The 18,366-nt window shown below is 54.9% G+C and overlaps 1 protein-coding gene across 3 annotated transcripts in view; it reads left to right on the forward strand.

The window, feature by feature from the left end:
* Positions 1–18,366, forward strand: part of stpg2 (sperm-tail PG-rich repeat containing 2) — a 649,746-nt gene that overhangs the window by 125,932 nt on the left and 505,448 nt on the right. For all 3 annotated transcript variants that reach the window (XM_072495293.1, XM_072495294.1, XM_072495292.1), the window contains 2 exons: positions 2,057–2,164; positions 9,734–9,893. In XM_072495293.1, the coding sequence (XP_072351394.1) occupies positions 2,057–2,164; positions 9,734–9,893 (268 nt within the window). The remainder of the gene's footprint in view (positions 1–2,056; positions 2,165–9,733; positions 9,894–18,366) is intronic.

An 18,366-nucleotide genomic window follows, 5' to 3' on the forward strand; every position in this document is an offset into this window, starting at 1 on the left:
CAGAGTGCCTCTCTGTGCCCTGCCGGGGTGTTTTACCGATGGTGGGACTGGAATGGGCAGGTTACCCACTGCTCTGATACTCCATGCTTGCTCAAGGCTGCAGGTCCCCTACCTGCCTCATCGATGGCCGCTGCCCCTGGTGGTGCTGTGAGGCTTCTGCGCTGCCGGGTCCGCTGATTGGGTCAGCAGCTCGGGGCGGAGGGGTCGCCGTCCTCAATCGAACGGCAAATCCGGTGACAGGCACTTCATTGGGTGCTGCCCGTAAAATTCAGAGCCTAACGTCGGGCCATCCACCGAACCGGCAGAATAATGTCAACACACTGGGATCAGGCCATTTGGCCCAGGTGGTCTTTGCCAGCATACAGGCTCCACACTGGCCTCCTCTGACCTCTCTTCATCTAACCCTTTCGGAATGAGAAAATCTAAACCGTGATGTGCCTTGATGTGCTGACATTAATTATATCCTTGAAATTAAATTAAGTTTAAATTGAATGAAAAGCTGTTCTGATAGAGACCGGCAGCACAGAAAAGGCCCTACGGCCCATCGCATCTGCGCCGGTCAAAAACAACCACCGAACTACCTTAATCCCAGTTTCCAGCACTTGGCCCATTGTCTTGTCTGCCTTGGAATCGCAAGTGCACATCTAAATACTTCTTTTTAAAAATATATAAATTTTGAATACCCAATTCATTTTTTCCAATTAAGGGGCAATTTACTGTGGCCAATCCACCTACCCTGCACATCTTTGGATTGTAATGATAATAATTTTTATTATTGTCACAAGCAGGCTTACATTAACACTGCAATGAAGTTACTGTGAAAATCCCCGAGTCGCCACACTCTGGCGCCGGTTCGGGTACACAGAGGGAGAATTCAGAATGTCCAATCCACCTAACAGCACGTATTTCGGGACTTGTGGGAGGAAACCGGAGCGCCCGGAGGAAACCCACGCAGTCACGGGGAGAACGTGCAGACTCCGTACAGACAGTGACCCAAACCGGGAATCAAACCTGGGACCCTGGCGCTGTGGAGCCACAGGGCTGCCCACTGTGCTACCGTGCTGCCCACTGTGGGGGTGAAACCCACGCAAGCAATGTGCAAACTCCACATGGACAGTGACCCAGAGCCGGGATCGAACCTGGGACCTCGGTGCTGTGAGGCAGCAGTGCTAACCACTACACCACCGTGCTCCCCACAACTAAATCTTAACCGTTACGATAAATGTTAATCATTGTTTTCCTCATTACATTTTCGACGGAGAGTGATTTCCACACTTGTACCAAGTGCTGTTTGTGGAATACCCCCTTTTGCACACTGACTGACCCACAGTGATTCAATGTACAGTAATGCCTTGATTTTAACATTCTTACCCTTCTTTTCAGACCCTTGCGCTGGCCTCACCTCCCGACCTCTGTGATCAGTTGCCCTACCACCCTCCGGGATCTCCGCGTTCCTCCAATTCTGGCCTCTCACCTGTTTTCTGATTTTCATCGCTCCACCGTTGGCGGCCATGTTTTCGACTCGTGGGACCTGAAACTCTGGGGCTCCCAGCCCAAGACTCTCCATTTCTCTTTTCTTTGAGGCAAACCTGCCTCGTTCACTGACCAAAGGTTTTGGTCACTTGTCCGAAAATATCCTTATGTGGCTTCACAGCGCCAGGGACCCGGGTTCGATTCCCGGCTTGGGTCACTGTCTGTGCGGAGTCTGCACGTTCTCCCCGTGTCTGCGTGGGTTTCCTCCGGGCGCTCCGGTTTCCTCCCACAAGTCCCGAAAGACGTGCTGTTAGATGGATTGGACATTCTGAATTCTCACTCTGTGTACCCGAACAGGCGCCAGAGTGTGGTGACTAGGGGCTTTTCCCAGTAACTTCATTGCAGCGTTAATGGAAGCCTACTTGTAACAATAAAGATTATTATTATTATGGTTCAGGGTCACAGCTTTGTTTGATAATCACTCCTGTGAAACACTTTGGGATGCTTTGCTATGTCAAACACACTGTAAAAAGTTGTTGTACTTGAGAATTTAACCGGCTTTCTCATCACTGTCTTTTATAAGGGCTTCCCTGGACCTGCGAAATATGAAATAAAAGGCCTGTTTGACGAGAAGACGAGCCCCTTTGATAAATTCAGTCCTGGACACCCTCCATTCCTGTCTCAGACCAAGGTAAACATTGCTGCTCGCTTTGCATTAATTCCTTTGATTTTCCTCTGCTCAATTTTGTACTGTCTCCAATTACCTTCCCCCAGGTTGTAGTTTTAAAAAAAAAACTTTCTTGTGGGGTGTGGGTGCCAGCAGCTGCTGCCTGATTAATTGCTTTTACATGAGCGTGGATTACTAACCTGTCTGACTGCCTCACGTTGCCTGATTAGCTTGGATTGCAACAATGGGCAGCACGGTAGCACAGTGATTAGCACTGTGGCTTCACAGCGCCAGGGACCCGGGTTCGATTCCCGGCTTGGGTCACTGTCTGTGCGGAGTCTGCACGTTCTCCCCGTGTCTGCGTGGGTTTCCTCCGGGTGCTCCGGTTTCCTCCCACAAGTCCCGAAAGACGTGCTTGTTAGGTGAATTGGACATTCTGAATTCTCCCTCCGTGTACCTGAACAGGCGCCGGAGTGTGGCGACTGGGAGAGTTTCACAGTAACTTCATTGCAGCGTTAATGTAAGCATACTTGTGGCAATAAAGATTATTAAAATTTAAAAAATTAATATTTGTCGTATGGGTTACAAAAGATTAGTTTATATCAATGAGGAGGCGGCTAATCGTTTTTTGTCGGGTTGTCATATTGTGGTGTGGGCAGCGTAATATTCAGATCAATAGGCTGGCTAACCTAATGGGGCGCTAATTAATTAATTATTTACGGCGGGTGGCTGTCAGATTATGTGCGCCCCCCCCCCCCACCGCCCCTCCAACAGCATAATATGACGGTCAGCTCAGAGGTAGGGGGATGCCACGTGACCTAATTTACATGACCCCCCACTCTTATCCCCGAAAACATACCCGGTGGGAGGCATGTCAAACCAACCCCTCAGCTGGGTCCTGAACCGACATCTTGTATCTTCGAGGCAAGATTGCTACCCACAGCCAAAAATGTAGATGACAGTGAAACACAGATAACATGTGACAATCTTTGGGTCATAAACATATTGATGGAACTGGAAATTGGAAGGTGAGAGAGTTCCTTTAAAAGGAGGATAACAGTGGGTAAAAGTGCAGTGTTAGGCATAAGGTCAGTGCTCAAAATATTGAGGTTCTTTGATGCACGCTCTGCATTTTTTCATTTTCTGATTTTCAGCATTTCCTTCAAGTTACTATTTGCCTGTTTGCATTGCGCTGTACTTGCCAGGAACTGCTTATATTGCAGCTACTGTAATAATGCATCTTGCTGAGCAAGGTGAACCTCAGCAACACAGCCATAGGATCTGCTTCACTGGACTACAGGGGGAACATTTATAGGGTGTCAACTTGTGCATTTTTGATTTCCTTCATTGGCAGCTGTGACTTTACCTTATCTACCTGGGCCTTGGGATCTGGATCTCCGCAAACCTCTTCACATCTCTCTCTTTCTCTCTGGGGGTGACCTACCCAAATGGGATTAGAGTCTCATAACGAGCAGGCCGGGTGTTCCCGGAGCGCTCCGAGCACCGACAAACACCACACCATCAAACCGACTCTGTTCCCTGCGGGGAACCCCCCCCCCCCCCCCCCCAAGAGGCTGCACTTAAACCCGTTTTCTGCAGTTAGGAGTTCCGCTCGACCACCCCCCCCCCCCCCCAACACAACCCAGGAAACCTCCCAAAGCCCCAACTCAGCTCTCGCAAGCCCCCCCCCGCCACACCCACATAGGGCAACCCCCGGTCCCGATTCCCGGCGTGGGAAGAATGCTAGCTTGGCACCTTGGCAGTGCCCCAGTGCCACCTGGGCACCTTGGCAGTATACGCTTTCCCCGTGTCTGCGTGGGTTTCCTCCGGGTGCTCCGGTTTCTTCCCCCCACAGTCCAAAGGTGTGCAGACTAGGTGGATTGGCCACGGTCAATTGCCCCTTAGTGTCTACCGATGTACAAGTTAGGTGGGATTACGGGGATAAAGGTCTGCAGATCTGATGGGCCGAATGGCCTCCTTTTGCACCGTCGGGGGTTCTATGGATGATAATGGGACATCAAAGAAACAAAAGATGGGTTGAAAGGAAGTGAAAATGCCAACAGCAGAATAATTGTCAACCACTGCCGTCTGCCATCTGAAAAACCAGAAGCGTGATCTAAAATTGTTTTTTAAATATAAATTTAAAGTACCGAATTCTTTTTTCCAATTAAGGGGCAATTTAGCGTGGCCAACCCACCTACCCTGCGCATCTTTGGGTTGTGGGGGTGAAACCCACGCAAACACGGGGAGAATGTGCAAACTCCACACGGACAGTGACCCAGAGCCGGGATCGAACCTGGGACCTCGGCGCCGTGAGGCAGCAGTGCTAACCCACTGCGCCACCATGCTGCCCCCATGATCTAAAATTGTTGGAATCAGTAGCAATTGATGCAAGATAAATTGTAAATTTTAAACCTGAATTAGATATATTTTTGTTATCCAAAGCCACTAATTCAAATATATGGGACAAAGACTGATGTAAACCATCATCACTCACTGATCAACCACACAAAACTGAAGGGTGGGAGATGTTTGAGGCCTCTCCCTTTTCCTGGGTTTCTTATGTTGAGTCCAGCAGTCTGTGAAGTGCCTGACTACAATCTGAAGGGTTGTCCTTAATCGTGTTTCATTACAACAGGGCAGGAGACCAGAGTGAGAGGTGAGAGTGGGTGACAGGTGACGGGAACTCAGGGTCACGCTGGTGGTCTGAATGATGGCAACCCACACAGCAGTCGCCCGATCTCCGTTTGGTCTCCCCGATGTAGAGGGGTTTGCACCGTGAGCGGAGAATACAGTGTGCTAAACTGAAAGAAGCCCACCTAAATCGCTGCCTCACCTTGAAGGAGTGTTTGAGGTCTTGGATGGTTGGAAGGGCAGAGGTTAAAGGGCAGGCTTAAAAATAAATCAGGTGGCTATCACATAGTTTGCATTCTGTCTTTGCTCTGTTTTGGTTTTATTTCCCCCTGCGTATATTTGGCTGGACAGAGCGGGTCTTAGATTCATTCGGGTCTTCGGAAAACCCATTTAGTAACACGACGTCCTCTGGCCTACAAAGAACAAAGAAAAGTATAGCACAGGAACAGGCCCTTCAGCCCTCCAGGCCCGTGCCGACCATGCTGCCCGACTAAACTACAATCTTCTACACTTCCTGGGTCCGTATCCCTCTATTCCCATCCTATTCATGTATTTGTCAAGATGCCCCTTAAATGTCACTATCGTCCCTGCTTCCACCACCTCCTCCGGCAGCGAGTTCCAGGCACCCACTTCCCTCTGTGTAAAAAACGTGCCTCGTACATCTCCTCTAAACCTTGCCCCTCGCACCTTAAACCTATGCCCCCTAGTAATTGACCCCTCTACCCTGGGGAAAAGCCTCTGATTATCCACTCTGTCTCTGCCCCTCATAATTTTGTAGACCTCGCTTAGGTCGCCCCTCAACCTCCGTCGTTCCAGTGAGAACAAACCGAGTTTATTCAACCGCTCCTCATAGCTAAACTGTTCTGACCGTTCTTTTTCAGTTTCTTCTATAACAGTCGGATTATTAAAATCCAGAAGACTGTTGATTGGAGCTAAAAGGAAGTTCACCGCCAAGTTAAAGATGTCTTTCCTTCTCGTGGGGAATATTCTTATTTGCAGTGGTATTTATTATCCCCCTGGATACTTGTTTCTACCTGCCCCCAGCAGATCGCCCCCCCCCACTGTTAATTGTGGAAGTACAGAAGGGTTGCGCTCCATGGGTGGAATCTTCTTCTCCTACTGATGCCAAGCTTGGAGTTGGGCGAGTATTTAATTAGCTGGGATGTTGGCATACCGGGACCCCGCTGCTTTCCGGCTCTGCCAGCGTTAGGCTTTGGATGGAATGGCCCACGGCTGACCTTCCTGTCTTGTCGCCTATTGAGGCCCTTAAGCGGCCAATGAACAATAACTTGAGAAGCTCCCTCATTGCTGCCGTTGGTATTGACTCAGCTGCAGGCGAAGCTGTCACCATGGGGCAAGCACGGCAGCCAAACCCTTGCGGCCGAAATGACACCTCCAGGGGGCGTCCCTCAATCAAAAGGCACTTGCCGCCTGATTGGAGGACTCGACATCGGGAGTGGCGGGCCCGCTAGGGGGTGGGGGGGGGGGGAGCTTTCAGCTTTATTTCGTTGCTCAGACAAATATCCTAATAATGGCGGCAGAAGCCACTGATGCCAGCCGCACCCCCCCCCCCCCCCCCATCCCACAAAATCGAGCCCACCAAACCCCGAATCCCACGTGCTCTTTGATTCTTCTCGAGATCTAACTGCTGAACCACCTTATTACACGCAAGGCAGTGAGGGTTAATAACTGCAGCTGAGAGTTCCCTACCTTTACACTCTCCATGTCCTTGGAGCAACATGGATTGTCACACACACCACTGGTTCCGACAATGAAGAGAAACCTTCCCAATGTCGCCCCAGATGAGGATATTTGTCACTTGCTCCGGACTGACCTCTGAGCCAGCGCAGAATTGTGATGTTTCTCGAATGTCCACCGCTTTGGGCGGGCTCTGGGACTCCAAGGCCTCAGGCAGCCAGCCCTTGTTCTCTGCTGTGAAGGCAGCCTGTGTTTACCCACTGTCCACACCACCAGCTCGCTCTCGTGTACTCTGTGAATCACATCCTCGCTGACCGATATTGCGGGAAAATGCGAACTTGTCCGCTTTGGCGGGCAGAGTCGAAAAGCAGCATATTATTTAAATGGCAAGAGATTGAAGAACTCTGAGGTACAGAGGGATCTGGTGTCCTGGTACATGATTCACCAAAAGTTAATATCCAGGTAAGACAAGCGATTAGGGAGACAAAATTGAATGTTGTTGTTTACTGCTGGGGAATGGAATATAAAAGTAGGGATGTTTTGCTTCAGTTGTACAGGGTGTTGGGGAGATCACAGCCAGGGCGCAATCTAACTCCCCAAAAAAGAGTCCATTCAGGGTGGGGATCGAGGGGTCATTCCCGGTGCTACAAGGCTGGCACACAGGTGGCACTGCCAGGGTTACCAGGTGGCACTATCAGAGTGCCAGGCTGGTGGTGCCAGGGTGCCACCCTGCCCCGAGGCCAACCCCCTGGGACCCTCCGATCCCCTGGGAGACCCCTCCCCCAAGTGCCATCCCACCTGGTCCCTGTTTGTGGGGACCAGTACTTAACGGGGCCCAACTAAGGTCCCCGAGGCGATTGGGCTAGATCCCAAAGCCTCAGGTAGATCAGGGGAGTGTACATTAGAGTGGAACTAGCTATTCACTCTAATATGCAGATTTGCCGAATACTGGTGCCGCCCATAATGGGCAGGATCCAGATTGCGACGTCTCGCAAGGCGTGGCGGGTGGGCTAAATCCAGGAAGAGGCCTCTCCCGGCATCTACCGGCTGCGTCGTGCCCCGGTTCGGGCGGAACATGGTCAGTAAATCGCACCCCTAGAGAACGACATTGTGTTCTCCTTGAGGAATAACTGCATCAGGAGCAGTTCAATGAAGGTGCGCTTGACTTGGTTCCAGGGATGAGTGTGCTATTGGACAGGCTGGGCCTGTATCCCCTGGACTTTAGAAGATCGAGAGGTGATCTTATTGAAGCATATAACATACTGATGGGGCTTGACAGAGCGGATGCTGAGGGCATGTATCCCCGTGCGGGAAAGACTACCATGAGGGAACACATGTGAAAAATAAGATGGAGATGAGAAGGAATCTTTACTCCTGAAGGGTTGTTAATCTGTGGAACTCTCTTTCGTAGAGTGGTGGGGGCGGGGTCATTGAATATTTTCGGGCAGAGGTAGATAGATTCTTGAACAACAAGTGAGTCCAAGGATTTCTGGGTTGAGGGCAATGTAGAGTTGAGGCTCCAATCAGATCAGCCATTAATTGCTGAATGGCAACTCAGCCTCGAGGGGGAGAATGGCCGCCTCCTTGTTCCTAGTTCACATGCCCTTATGTCATTGTTTATTCAACTTAAATGCCACGATTAGACCACCCATTAATCATCAGGACTCGAGGAGTTACAGGCCTAATCTATGAAACCTGTCCTCATGATTTAACCCTTTTAGCCCTGGTATCTTTCTACATCTGTACTGAACCCCCCTCCACTCCAAGACCAGTTTATTCTCCAGTGCAGTGCCTACAGCTGAACACAGTACTACAGATGTGGCCGAAACATAGGTGTATCCTTTTTCTGTAATCTACAACCTTCAGGGCAGCACGGTAGCATTGTGGATAGCACAATTGCTTCACAGCTCCAGGGTCCCAGGTTCGATTCCGGCTTGGGTCACTGTCTGTGCGGAGTCTGCACATCCTCCCCGTGTGTGCGTGGGTTTCCTCCGGGTGCTCCGGTTTCCTCCCACAGTCCAAAGATGTGCAGCTTAGGTGGATTGGCCATGATAAATTGCCCTTAGTGTCCAAAATTGCCCTTAGTGTTGGGTGGGGTTATTGGGTTATGGGGATAGGGTGGAAGTGTTGACCTTGGGTAGGGTGCTCTTTCCAAGAGCCAGTGCAGACTCGATGGGCTGAATGGCCTCCTTCTGCACTGTAAATTCTATTTTAAATTCAGTGGGAACGGCAACATGTATTCAGTCTTGAATTGAAGTGTCGTGGCTGTAAATATTCCAGGGCTGTTGTGGAATAACCTGTGCTGTTCAGGAATGATTTGATACATTGGTGCTTTTTAAGTAATTACATTAGGGATCACGTGTTCTCCTCCATGTTTGTCACCGTTTTGTGGACGGGATTTGTCACTGCGGGAATTTCCCAGTCCCCGTGATTCTTTCTCTCTCAGCTGGTCTGCAAATACCTCGATTGTTTTTGTTTGGCCTTGGGGTTCTGTTAATGCTGACAAGCAATTAGGAAGGCAAGTGGTATATTGGCCTTTACCGCAGGAGGGTTTGAGTGCAGGGTAAAGGGGATTCAGCGACTCCGTTCCACTCGACCCAGATCTGGCACAATGGGTGAATCGTGCGAAAGTCCCAAAACGGGCGCCAGGCAGATCATAAATCACCCGCCTTACACCGCCCGATGTGAGCTGGATCTCTCCCTCGCTGGCTTATTTAAATATTTGCACGCCGGGTTCACCCGGCACCCAGGACTCCATGGCCCCGCCTGCGAGACCTTGCCAGGGCGGCATTTAGTACTGGTCCACACACCACCTGGACCAGCCATGATGGATCCCGGGGTGTCGCGCAGGCCATTGGAGACCACCGGGCTGTCAGGGATAGGGCAGGGTAGTACCCTGGCACTCCCCTAAGCACATGGACACTGTGGCAGTGCCACCCTGGGGCGCCAAGTGGGAAGTGCCAGGGTGTCCGGATGCCAAGTTGGCATTGCCCGGAGGGGGGGGGGCCTTGCCTTTGGAGGGGGGTATCCCAGGGGCCTTGCCAAGGTTGGAGGTTTGAGGGGGGGGGGTTGATAATGGAATGGGGGATGATGGGGGCTGCGGATCAATGAGTATGCTCAAGACTGAGATCAATTGATTTCTAGTTATTAATGGCATCGAGGGATATGGCGCGAGGGGCCGAATGGCCTACGTCTTCTCCAATGTTCCTCTGTTATATAATATGGCAACTCCTGTAATCAGTTCTCTCTTTGTTGCACTAGAGGTTTTTGCCCGTGAAATCCATCACCCCAGCTCCCGGATGGTACGATGACCCACGGACTGCTTTACAGTCCTTGAAGAGGATATCAACGAAAAGCAAAAGTCCCTTTGGTCAGAACGCAGCAAGGTTTGTGGAGAATATGCGGACAGCAGAAGAACCAGGTTTGTAGTTCCATTTTGAAGGAAGAAAAGCATTTAGAAAGGTTACTGCCCCGGTCTTCAGTGACCTGTGGATAGGTTAGGTGAAATAAAACTCTCCCAGGAACTGGGCGGCGCATGGATAATTATGCTTTTGAAACACAGCTAATTGAACGTATCCGATCTAACTTAGCACTGGGTTCCAAGGGATTTTGTAGGAACAATGCAGCTTGCACTAACAGGTCACAGTTAAGTCACAGAGTTCGGACGATATTGAAGATTGCTCGAAGTTTTACTCTACTCTGTACAGAACTGAATTGTGTCTTATGGTTTCCTATTTTGTTTGGTTTTATGTGAGAATGGGGCCCTGTGAATTCTGGAGCAGAGATGTAATTATGACATTTGGAAAATGTGTAGCCTGCATGTGATGTCTATAATAGTTTGTATGTCCCACAGTTTGTTGGCTACAGAGTTAAGTGACAGCATTCGAAGCCCTCCCAAGCATATTGTTTTACAAAATATCAGAAGATCATTAGCAGGTCATGTGTTGCACCAAAGGTTTTTGCCCGGTTTTGTGTCCATCAACAGCAGGGCTGTTTAGCACAGGGCTAAATCACTGACTTTGAAAGCAGACCAAGGCAGGCCAGCAGCACGGTTCAATTCCCAGAACCGCCTCCCCGAACAGGCGCCGGAATGTGGCGACTAGGGGTTTTTCACAGTAACTTCATTTGAAGCCTACTTGTGACAATAAGTGATTTTCATTTCAGGGGCTGTGTCTTTTTGATACGTAAGGGATGTTGTGAAGTATTAGTGGAGGAACATGTCACAGGGAGTAGGTGTGACCAGCAGAAGATGCCGATTAAATGAGAAGACATTTAATATTGTTAATAATTGGGAAGAATTAAGATTAAAAAAAGAATTGGGATAAAATTAAAAAGGGCGGTTTGATTTGCGAATTTGCATACTGGTGTTTATCTATGTGACTGAGGGAAAACAGTGGGATGTGGAAGAGGGAACTTCAAGTGGAGAGGTAAAGGAATCGACCCTTATGTACAAAAAAACCAGGTCTGCAGGCCTCTAAACTCTTGTGGAAGCTGCTTCTCTGATACCTTGTTTTCCTCAGTAAAGGGCATCGGGTGAGTCTGGAAACCAGTTAAGTTTAAATCACAGGTTGAAGCTGGAGCGAGGGTGAGACTGAGGGGCTTAAGCATCAAACTAACCTGAGGCTGTTCATTTGAGTGAATGCCCAGGGTAATAAAAGTTAAAGTGACTCCCCCCAGAGGAATCCTTACAACCTGGGAGTTCTGACTGAATGCTCTTGCCAGAAGATCTTCATGAGCAGTCCAACCGGTGGTTTTAATCATTCTGGGAGGACTGCCAGCTGCAAATACTTTAACATCCGCAGCAAGGACACTCCTCTTCCATTTCATATTAATCCTCTTATTTTACCCCTTCTGTGTACCCTCCTTCCGAGTGTGTCTGTCTTGTGTGTGCTTGGGTAGAGGGTGCGAAATATCAGGTAGAACGGAGATAGCGATGCATGATGTTGATGTGGGGAAACAGGTCCAATAAATAAACAGCCATAGAGGTTAAATCCAACAAAGCTGTCACAAGTACAGGAGGAAATTTAATAAATGCTCCAAAATGGCATTATTGAATTGAGTTCTCGTGATTGGAATTCACCAATCGTAATGGTGCCAAAGCCTGATGGGACACAAAGGGCGACACTGCTGGTTGTCGTCGAGGAGAGGCGGGACACCCTGTTCCCCGGGGTGGGATGGAGGCTGCCACCCACCGACGTCAACGGGGCCTGAGCACAGGTGGCAGAGGCGGTGAGCGCCATGTGCTTCACCGCATGGACCGGCTAGCAGTGCAGGAAGAAGCTGTACGATCTCCTTAGGGCGGCTAGGGTGAGTCACCACCACCATGGTGCCCCTGGCTCCCACACTCCCCACACCCATCACCGCCTCCCTTACCATGCGCCCACCAACAGGCAAACCGGGAGATAGCGCTGGATGAGCCACAGAGCGACCTGGCACAGTCACAGAGTGACCCGGCACAGTCACAGAGCGACCCGGCACAGTCACAGAGCGACCCGGCACGGTCACAGAGAGACCCGGCACAGTCACAGAGAGACCCGGCACAGTCACAGAGAGACCCGGCACAGTCACAGAGCGACCCGGCACGGTCACAGAGAGACCCGGCACAGTCACAGAGAGACCCGGCACGGTCACAGAGAGACCTGGCACAGTCACAGAGCGACCCGGCACGGTCACAGAGAGACCCGGCACAGTCACAGGGCGACCCGGCACAGTCACAGGGCGACCCGGCACAGTCACAGAGCGACCCGGCACAGTCACAGAGAGACCTGGCACAGTCACAGGGCGACCCGGCACAGTCACAGAGCGACCCGGCACAGTCACAGAGAGACCTGGCACAGTCACAGAGCGACCCGGCACAGTCACAGAGAGACCCGGCACAGTCACAGAGAGACCCGGCACAGTCACAGAGCGACCCGGCACAGTCACAGAGAGACCCGGCACAGTCACAGAGAGACCCGGCACAGTCACAGCGCGACCTGGCACAGTCACAGAGCGACCCGGCACAGTCACAGAGAGACCCGGCACAGTCACTGAGCGACCCGGCACAGTCACAGCGCGACCTGGCACAGTCACAGAGCGACCCGGCGCAGTCACAGAGAGACCCGGCACAGTCACTGAGCGACCCGGCACAGTCACAGAGCCACCTGGCACAGTCACAGAGAGACCCGGCACAGTCACAGAGCGACCTGGCACAGTCACTGAGCAACCCGGCACAGTCATTGAGCGACCTGGCACAGTCACAGAGCGACCCGGCACAGTCACAGGGCGACCCGGCACAGTCACAGAGAGACCTGGCACAGTCACTGAGCAACCCGGCACAGTCATTGAGCGACCTGGCACAGTCACAGAGCGACCCGGCACAGTCACAGAGCGACCCGGCACAGTCACAGAGCGACCCGGCACAGTCACAGAGAGACCTGGCACAGTCACAGAGAGACCCGGCACAGTCACAGAGCGACCCGGCACAGTCACAGAGCGACCTGGCACAGTCACAGAGCCACCCGGCACAGTCACAGAGCGACCCGGCACAGTCACAGAGAGACCCGGCACAGTCACAGAGAGACCCGGCACAGTCACTGAGCGACCTGGCACAGTCACAGAGAGACCCGGCACAGTCACAGAGAGACCCGGCACAGTCACAGAGAGACCCGGCACAGTCACAGAGAGACCCGGCACAGTCACAGAGAGACCCGGCACAGTCACAGAGAGACCCGGCACAGTCACAGAGCGACCTGGCACAGTCACAGAGCCACCCGGCACAGTCACTGAGCCACCCGGCACAGTCACAGAGAGACCCGGCACAGTCACAGAGAGACCCGGCACAGTCACAGAGAGACCCGGCACAGTCACAGAGCGACCCGGCACAGTCACAGAGCGACCTGGCACAGTCACAGAGAGACCCGGCACAGTCACAGAGCGACCCGGCACAGTCACAGAGAGACCCGGCACAGTCACAGAGCGACCCGGCACAGTCACAGAGCGACCCGGCACAGTCACAGAGCGACCCGGCACAGTCACAGAGCGACCCGGCACAGTCACAGAGAGACCCGGCACAGTCACAGAGCGACCTGGCACAGTCACAGAGAGACCCGGCACAGTCACAGAGAGACCTGGCACAGTCACAGAGCGACCTGGCACAGTCACTGAGAGACCCGGCACAGTCACTGAGCGACCTGGCACAGTCACAGAGCCACCCGGCACAGTCACAGAGAGACCCGGCACAGTCACAGAGCGACCCGGCACAGTCACAGAGCGACCCGGCACAGTCACAGAGCGACCCGGCACAGTCACAGAGCGACCCGGCACAGTCACAGAGAGACCTGGCACAGTCACAGAGAGACCCGGCACAGTCACAGAGAGACCCGGCACAGTCACAGAGAGACCTGGCACAGTCACAGAGCGACCCGGCACAGTCACAGAGCGACCCGGCACAGTAACAGAGCGACCTGGCACAGTCACTGAGAGACCCGGCACAGTCACTGAGCGACCTGGCACAGTCACAGAGCGACCCGGCACAGTCACAGAGCGACCCGGCACAGTCACAGAGCGACCCGGCACAGTCACAGAGCGACCTGGCACAGTCACTGAGAGACCCGGCACAGTCACTGAGCGACCTGGCACAGTCACAGAGCGACCCGGCACAGTCACTGAGCGACCCGGCACAGTCACTGAGCGGCCTGGCACAGTCACAGAGCGACCCGGCACAGTCACAGAGCGACCCGGCACAGTCACAGAGCGACCCGGCACAGTCACTGAGCGACCCGGCACAGTCACAGAGCGACCCGGCACAGTCACAGAGAGACCTGGCACAGTCACAGAGCGACCCGGCACAGTCACAGAGAGACCCGGCACAGTCACAGAGCGACCCGGCACAGTCACAGAGCGACCCGGCACAGTCACAGAGAGACCCGGCACAGTCACAGAGAGACCTGGCACAGTCACAGAGCGACCCGGCACAGTCACAGAGCGACCTGGCACAGTCACAGAGCGACCCAGCACAGTCACAGAGAGACCCGGCACAGTCACAGAGAGACCCGGCACAGTCACAGAGAGACCTGGCACAGTCACAGAGCGACCCAGCACAGTCACAGAGCGACCCGGCACAGTCACAGAGCGACCTGGCACAGTCACAGAGAGACCCGGCACAGTCACAGAGAGACCTGGCACAGTCACTGAGCGACCTGGCACAGTCACTGAGCGACCCGGCACAGTCACAGAGCGACCCGGCACAGTCACAGAGCGACCCGGCACAGTCACTGAGCGACCCGGCATGGTCACAGAGAGACCCGGCACAGTCACAGAGAGACCCGGCACAGTCACAGAGCGACCTGGCACAGTCACAGAGAGACCCGGCACAGTCACTGAGCGACCTGGCACAGTCACTGAGCGACCCGGCACAGTCACAGAGCGACCCGGCACAGTCACAGAGAGACCCGGCACAGTCACAGAGAGACCCGGCACAGTCACAGAGCGACCCGGCACAGTCACAGAGCCACCCGGCACAGTCACAGAGCGACCCGGCACAGTCACAGAGAGACCTGGCACAGTCACAGAGAGACCTGGCACAGTCACAGAGAGACCCGGCACAGTCACAGAGCGACCCGGCACAGTCACTGAGCGACCCGGCACAGTCACAGAGCGACCCGGCACAGTCACAGAGCGACCTGGCACAGTCACAGAGCCACCCGGCACAGTCACAGAGCGACCCGGCACAGTCACAGAGAGACCCGGCACAGTCACAGAGAGACCTGGCACAGTCACAGAGCGACCCGGCACAGTCACAGAGCGACCTGGCACGGTCACAGGGCGACCCGGCACAGTCACAGAGCGACCCGGCACAGTCACAGAGCGACCTGGCACAGTCACTGAGCGACCTGGCACAGTCACAGAGCGACCTGGCACGGTCACAGGGCGACCCGGCACAGTCACAGAGCGACCCGGCACAGTCACAGCGAGACCTGGCACAGTCACAGAGCGACCCGGCACAGTCACTGAGCGACCCGGCACAGTCACAGAGAGACCTGGCACAGTCACAGAGAGACCTGGCACAGTCACAGCGAGACCTGGCACAGTCACAGAGCGACCCAGCACAGTCACTGAGCGACCCGGCACAGTCACTGAGCGACCCGGCACAGTCACTGAGAGACCTGGCACAGTCACAGAGAGACCCGGCACAGTCACAGAGAGACCCGGCACAGTCACAGAGCGACCCGGCACAGTCACAGAGCGACCCGGCACAGTCACAGAGAGACCTGGCACAGTCACAGAGCGACCCGGCACAGTCACAGAGCGACCCGGCACAGAAACAGAGCGACCCGGCACAGTCACAGAGAGACCCGGCACAGTCACAGAGCGACCCGGCACGGTCACAGAGCGACCCGGCACAGTCACAGAGTGACCCGGCACAGTCACTGAGAGACCTGGCACAGTCACAGAGCGACCCGGCACAGAAACAGAGCGACCCGGCACAGTAACAGAGCGACCCGGCACAGTCACAGAGAGACCCGGCACAGTCACAGAGCGACCCGGCACAGTCACAGAGAGACCCGGCACAGTCACAGAGAGACCCGGCACAGTCACAGAGCGACTTGGCACAGTCACAGAGCGACCCGGCACGGTCACAGAGAGACCCGGCACGGTCACAGAGAGACCCGGCACGGTCACAGAGAGACCCGGCACGGTCACAGAGCGACCCGGCACGGTCACAGAGAGACCCGGCACAGTCACAGAGCGACCCGGCACAGTCACAGAGAGACCCGGCACAGTCACAGAGAGACCCGGCACGGTCACAGAGCGACCCGGCACGGTCACAGAGCGACCCGGCACAGTCACAGAGAGACCCGGCACAGTCACAGAGAGACCTGGCACAGTCACAGAGAGACCCGGCACAGTCACAGAGAGACCCGGCACGGTCACAGAGCGACCTGGCACAGTCACAGAGAGACCTGGCACAGTCACAGAGCGACCCGGCACAGTCACAGAGCGACCCGGCACAGTCACAGAGAGACCTGGCACAGTCACAGAGAGACCCGGCACAGTCACAGAGAGACCTGGCACAGTCACAGAGCGACCTGGCACAGTCACTGAGAGACCCGGCACAGTCACTGATCGACCTGGCACAGTCACAGAGCGACCCGGCACAGTCACAGAGCGACCCGGCACAGTCACAGAGCGACCCGGCACAGTCACAGAGAGACCTGGCACAGTCACTGAGCGACCCGGCACAGTCACAGAGCGACCCGGCACAGTCACAGAGCGACCCGGCACAGTCACAGAGCGACCTGGCACAGTCACAGAGAGACCCGGCACAGTCACAGAGAGACCCGGCACAGTCACAGAGAGACCTGGCACAGTCACAGAGCGACCCGGCACAGTCACAGAGCGACCCGGCACAGTCACTGAGCGACCCGGCACAGTCACAGAGCGACCCGGCACAGTCACAGAGCGACCTGGCACAGTCACAGAGCGACCCGGCACAGTCACAGAGAGACCCGGCACAGTCACAGAGAGACCCGGCACAGTCACTGAGCGACCCGGCACAGTCACTGAGCGACCCGGCACAGTCACAGAGCGACCCGGCACAGTCACTGAGAGACCCGGCACAGTCACTGAGCGACCCGGCACAGTCACAGAGCGACCCGGCACAGTCACAGAGAGACCCGGCACAGTCACAGAGAGACCCGGCACAGTCACAGAGAGACCCGGCACAGTCACTGAGCGACCCGGCACAGTCACAGAGCGACCCGGCACAGTCACAGAGAGACCCGGCACAGTCACAGAGCGACCCGGCACAGTCACAGAGAGACCCGGCACAGAAACAGAGCGACCCGGCACAGTAACAGAGCGACCCGGCACAGTCACAGAGAGACCCGGCACAGTCACAGAGCGACCCGGCACAGTCACAGAGCGACCCGGCACAGTCACAGAGCGACCCGGCACAGTCACAGAGCGACCCGGCACAGTCACAGAGAGACCCGGCACAGTCACAGAGCGACTTGGCACAGTCACAGAGCGACCCGGCACGGTCACAGAGAGACCCGGCACAGTCACAGAGAGACCCGGCACGGTCACAGAGCGACCCGGCACGGTCACAGAGAGACCCGGCACAGTCACAGAGAGACCCGGCACAGTCACAGAGCGACTTGGCACAGTCACAGAGCGACCCGGCACAGTCACAGAGCGACCCGGCACAGTCACAGAGCGACCCGGCACAGTCACAGAGCGACCCGGCACAGTCACTGAGCGACCCGGCACAGTCACAGAGCGACCCGGCACAGTCACTGAGCGACCCGGCACAGTCACAGAGCGACCCGGCACAGTCACAGAGCGACCCGGCACAGTCACTGAGCGACCTGGCACAGTCACTGAGCGACCTGGCACAGTCACAGCGAGACCCGGCACAGTCACAGAGCGACCCGGCACAGTCACAGAGCGGCCCGGCACAGTCACTGAGCGACCTGGCACAGTCACTGAGCGACCTGGCACAGTCACAGCGAGACCCGGCACAGTCACAGAGCGACCCGGCACAGTCACTGAGCGACCAGGCACAGTCACTGAGCGACCCGGCACAGTCACTGAGCGACCCGGCACAGTCACAGAGCGACCCGGCACAGTCACAGCGAGACCCGGCACAGTCACAGAGCGACCCGGCACAGTCACAGAGAGACCTGGCACAGTCACTGAGCGACCCGGCACGGTCACAGAGAGACCCGGCACAGTCACAGAGCGACCTGGCACAGTCACAGAGAGACCCGGCACAGTCACAGAGAGACCCTACACAGTCACTGAGCGACCTGGCACAGTCACTGAGCGACCCGGCACAGTCACAGAGCGACCCGGCACAGTCACAGAGCGACCCGGCACAGTCACTGAGCGACCCGGCACGGTCACAGAGA

This window comes from Scyliorhinus torazame, chromosome 3 (genome assembly GCF_047496885.1).
Source record: "Scyliorhinus torazame isolate Kashiwa2021f chromosome 3, sScyTor2.1, whole genome shotgun sequence".
Taxonomy (NCBI): domain Eukaryota; kingdom Metazoa; phylum Chordata; class Chondrichthyes; order Carcharhiniformes; family Scyliorhinidae; genus Scyliorhinus; species Scyliorhinus torazame.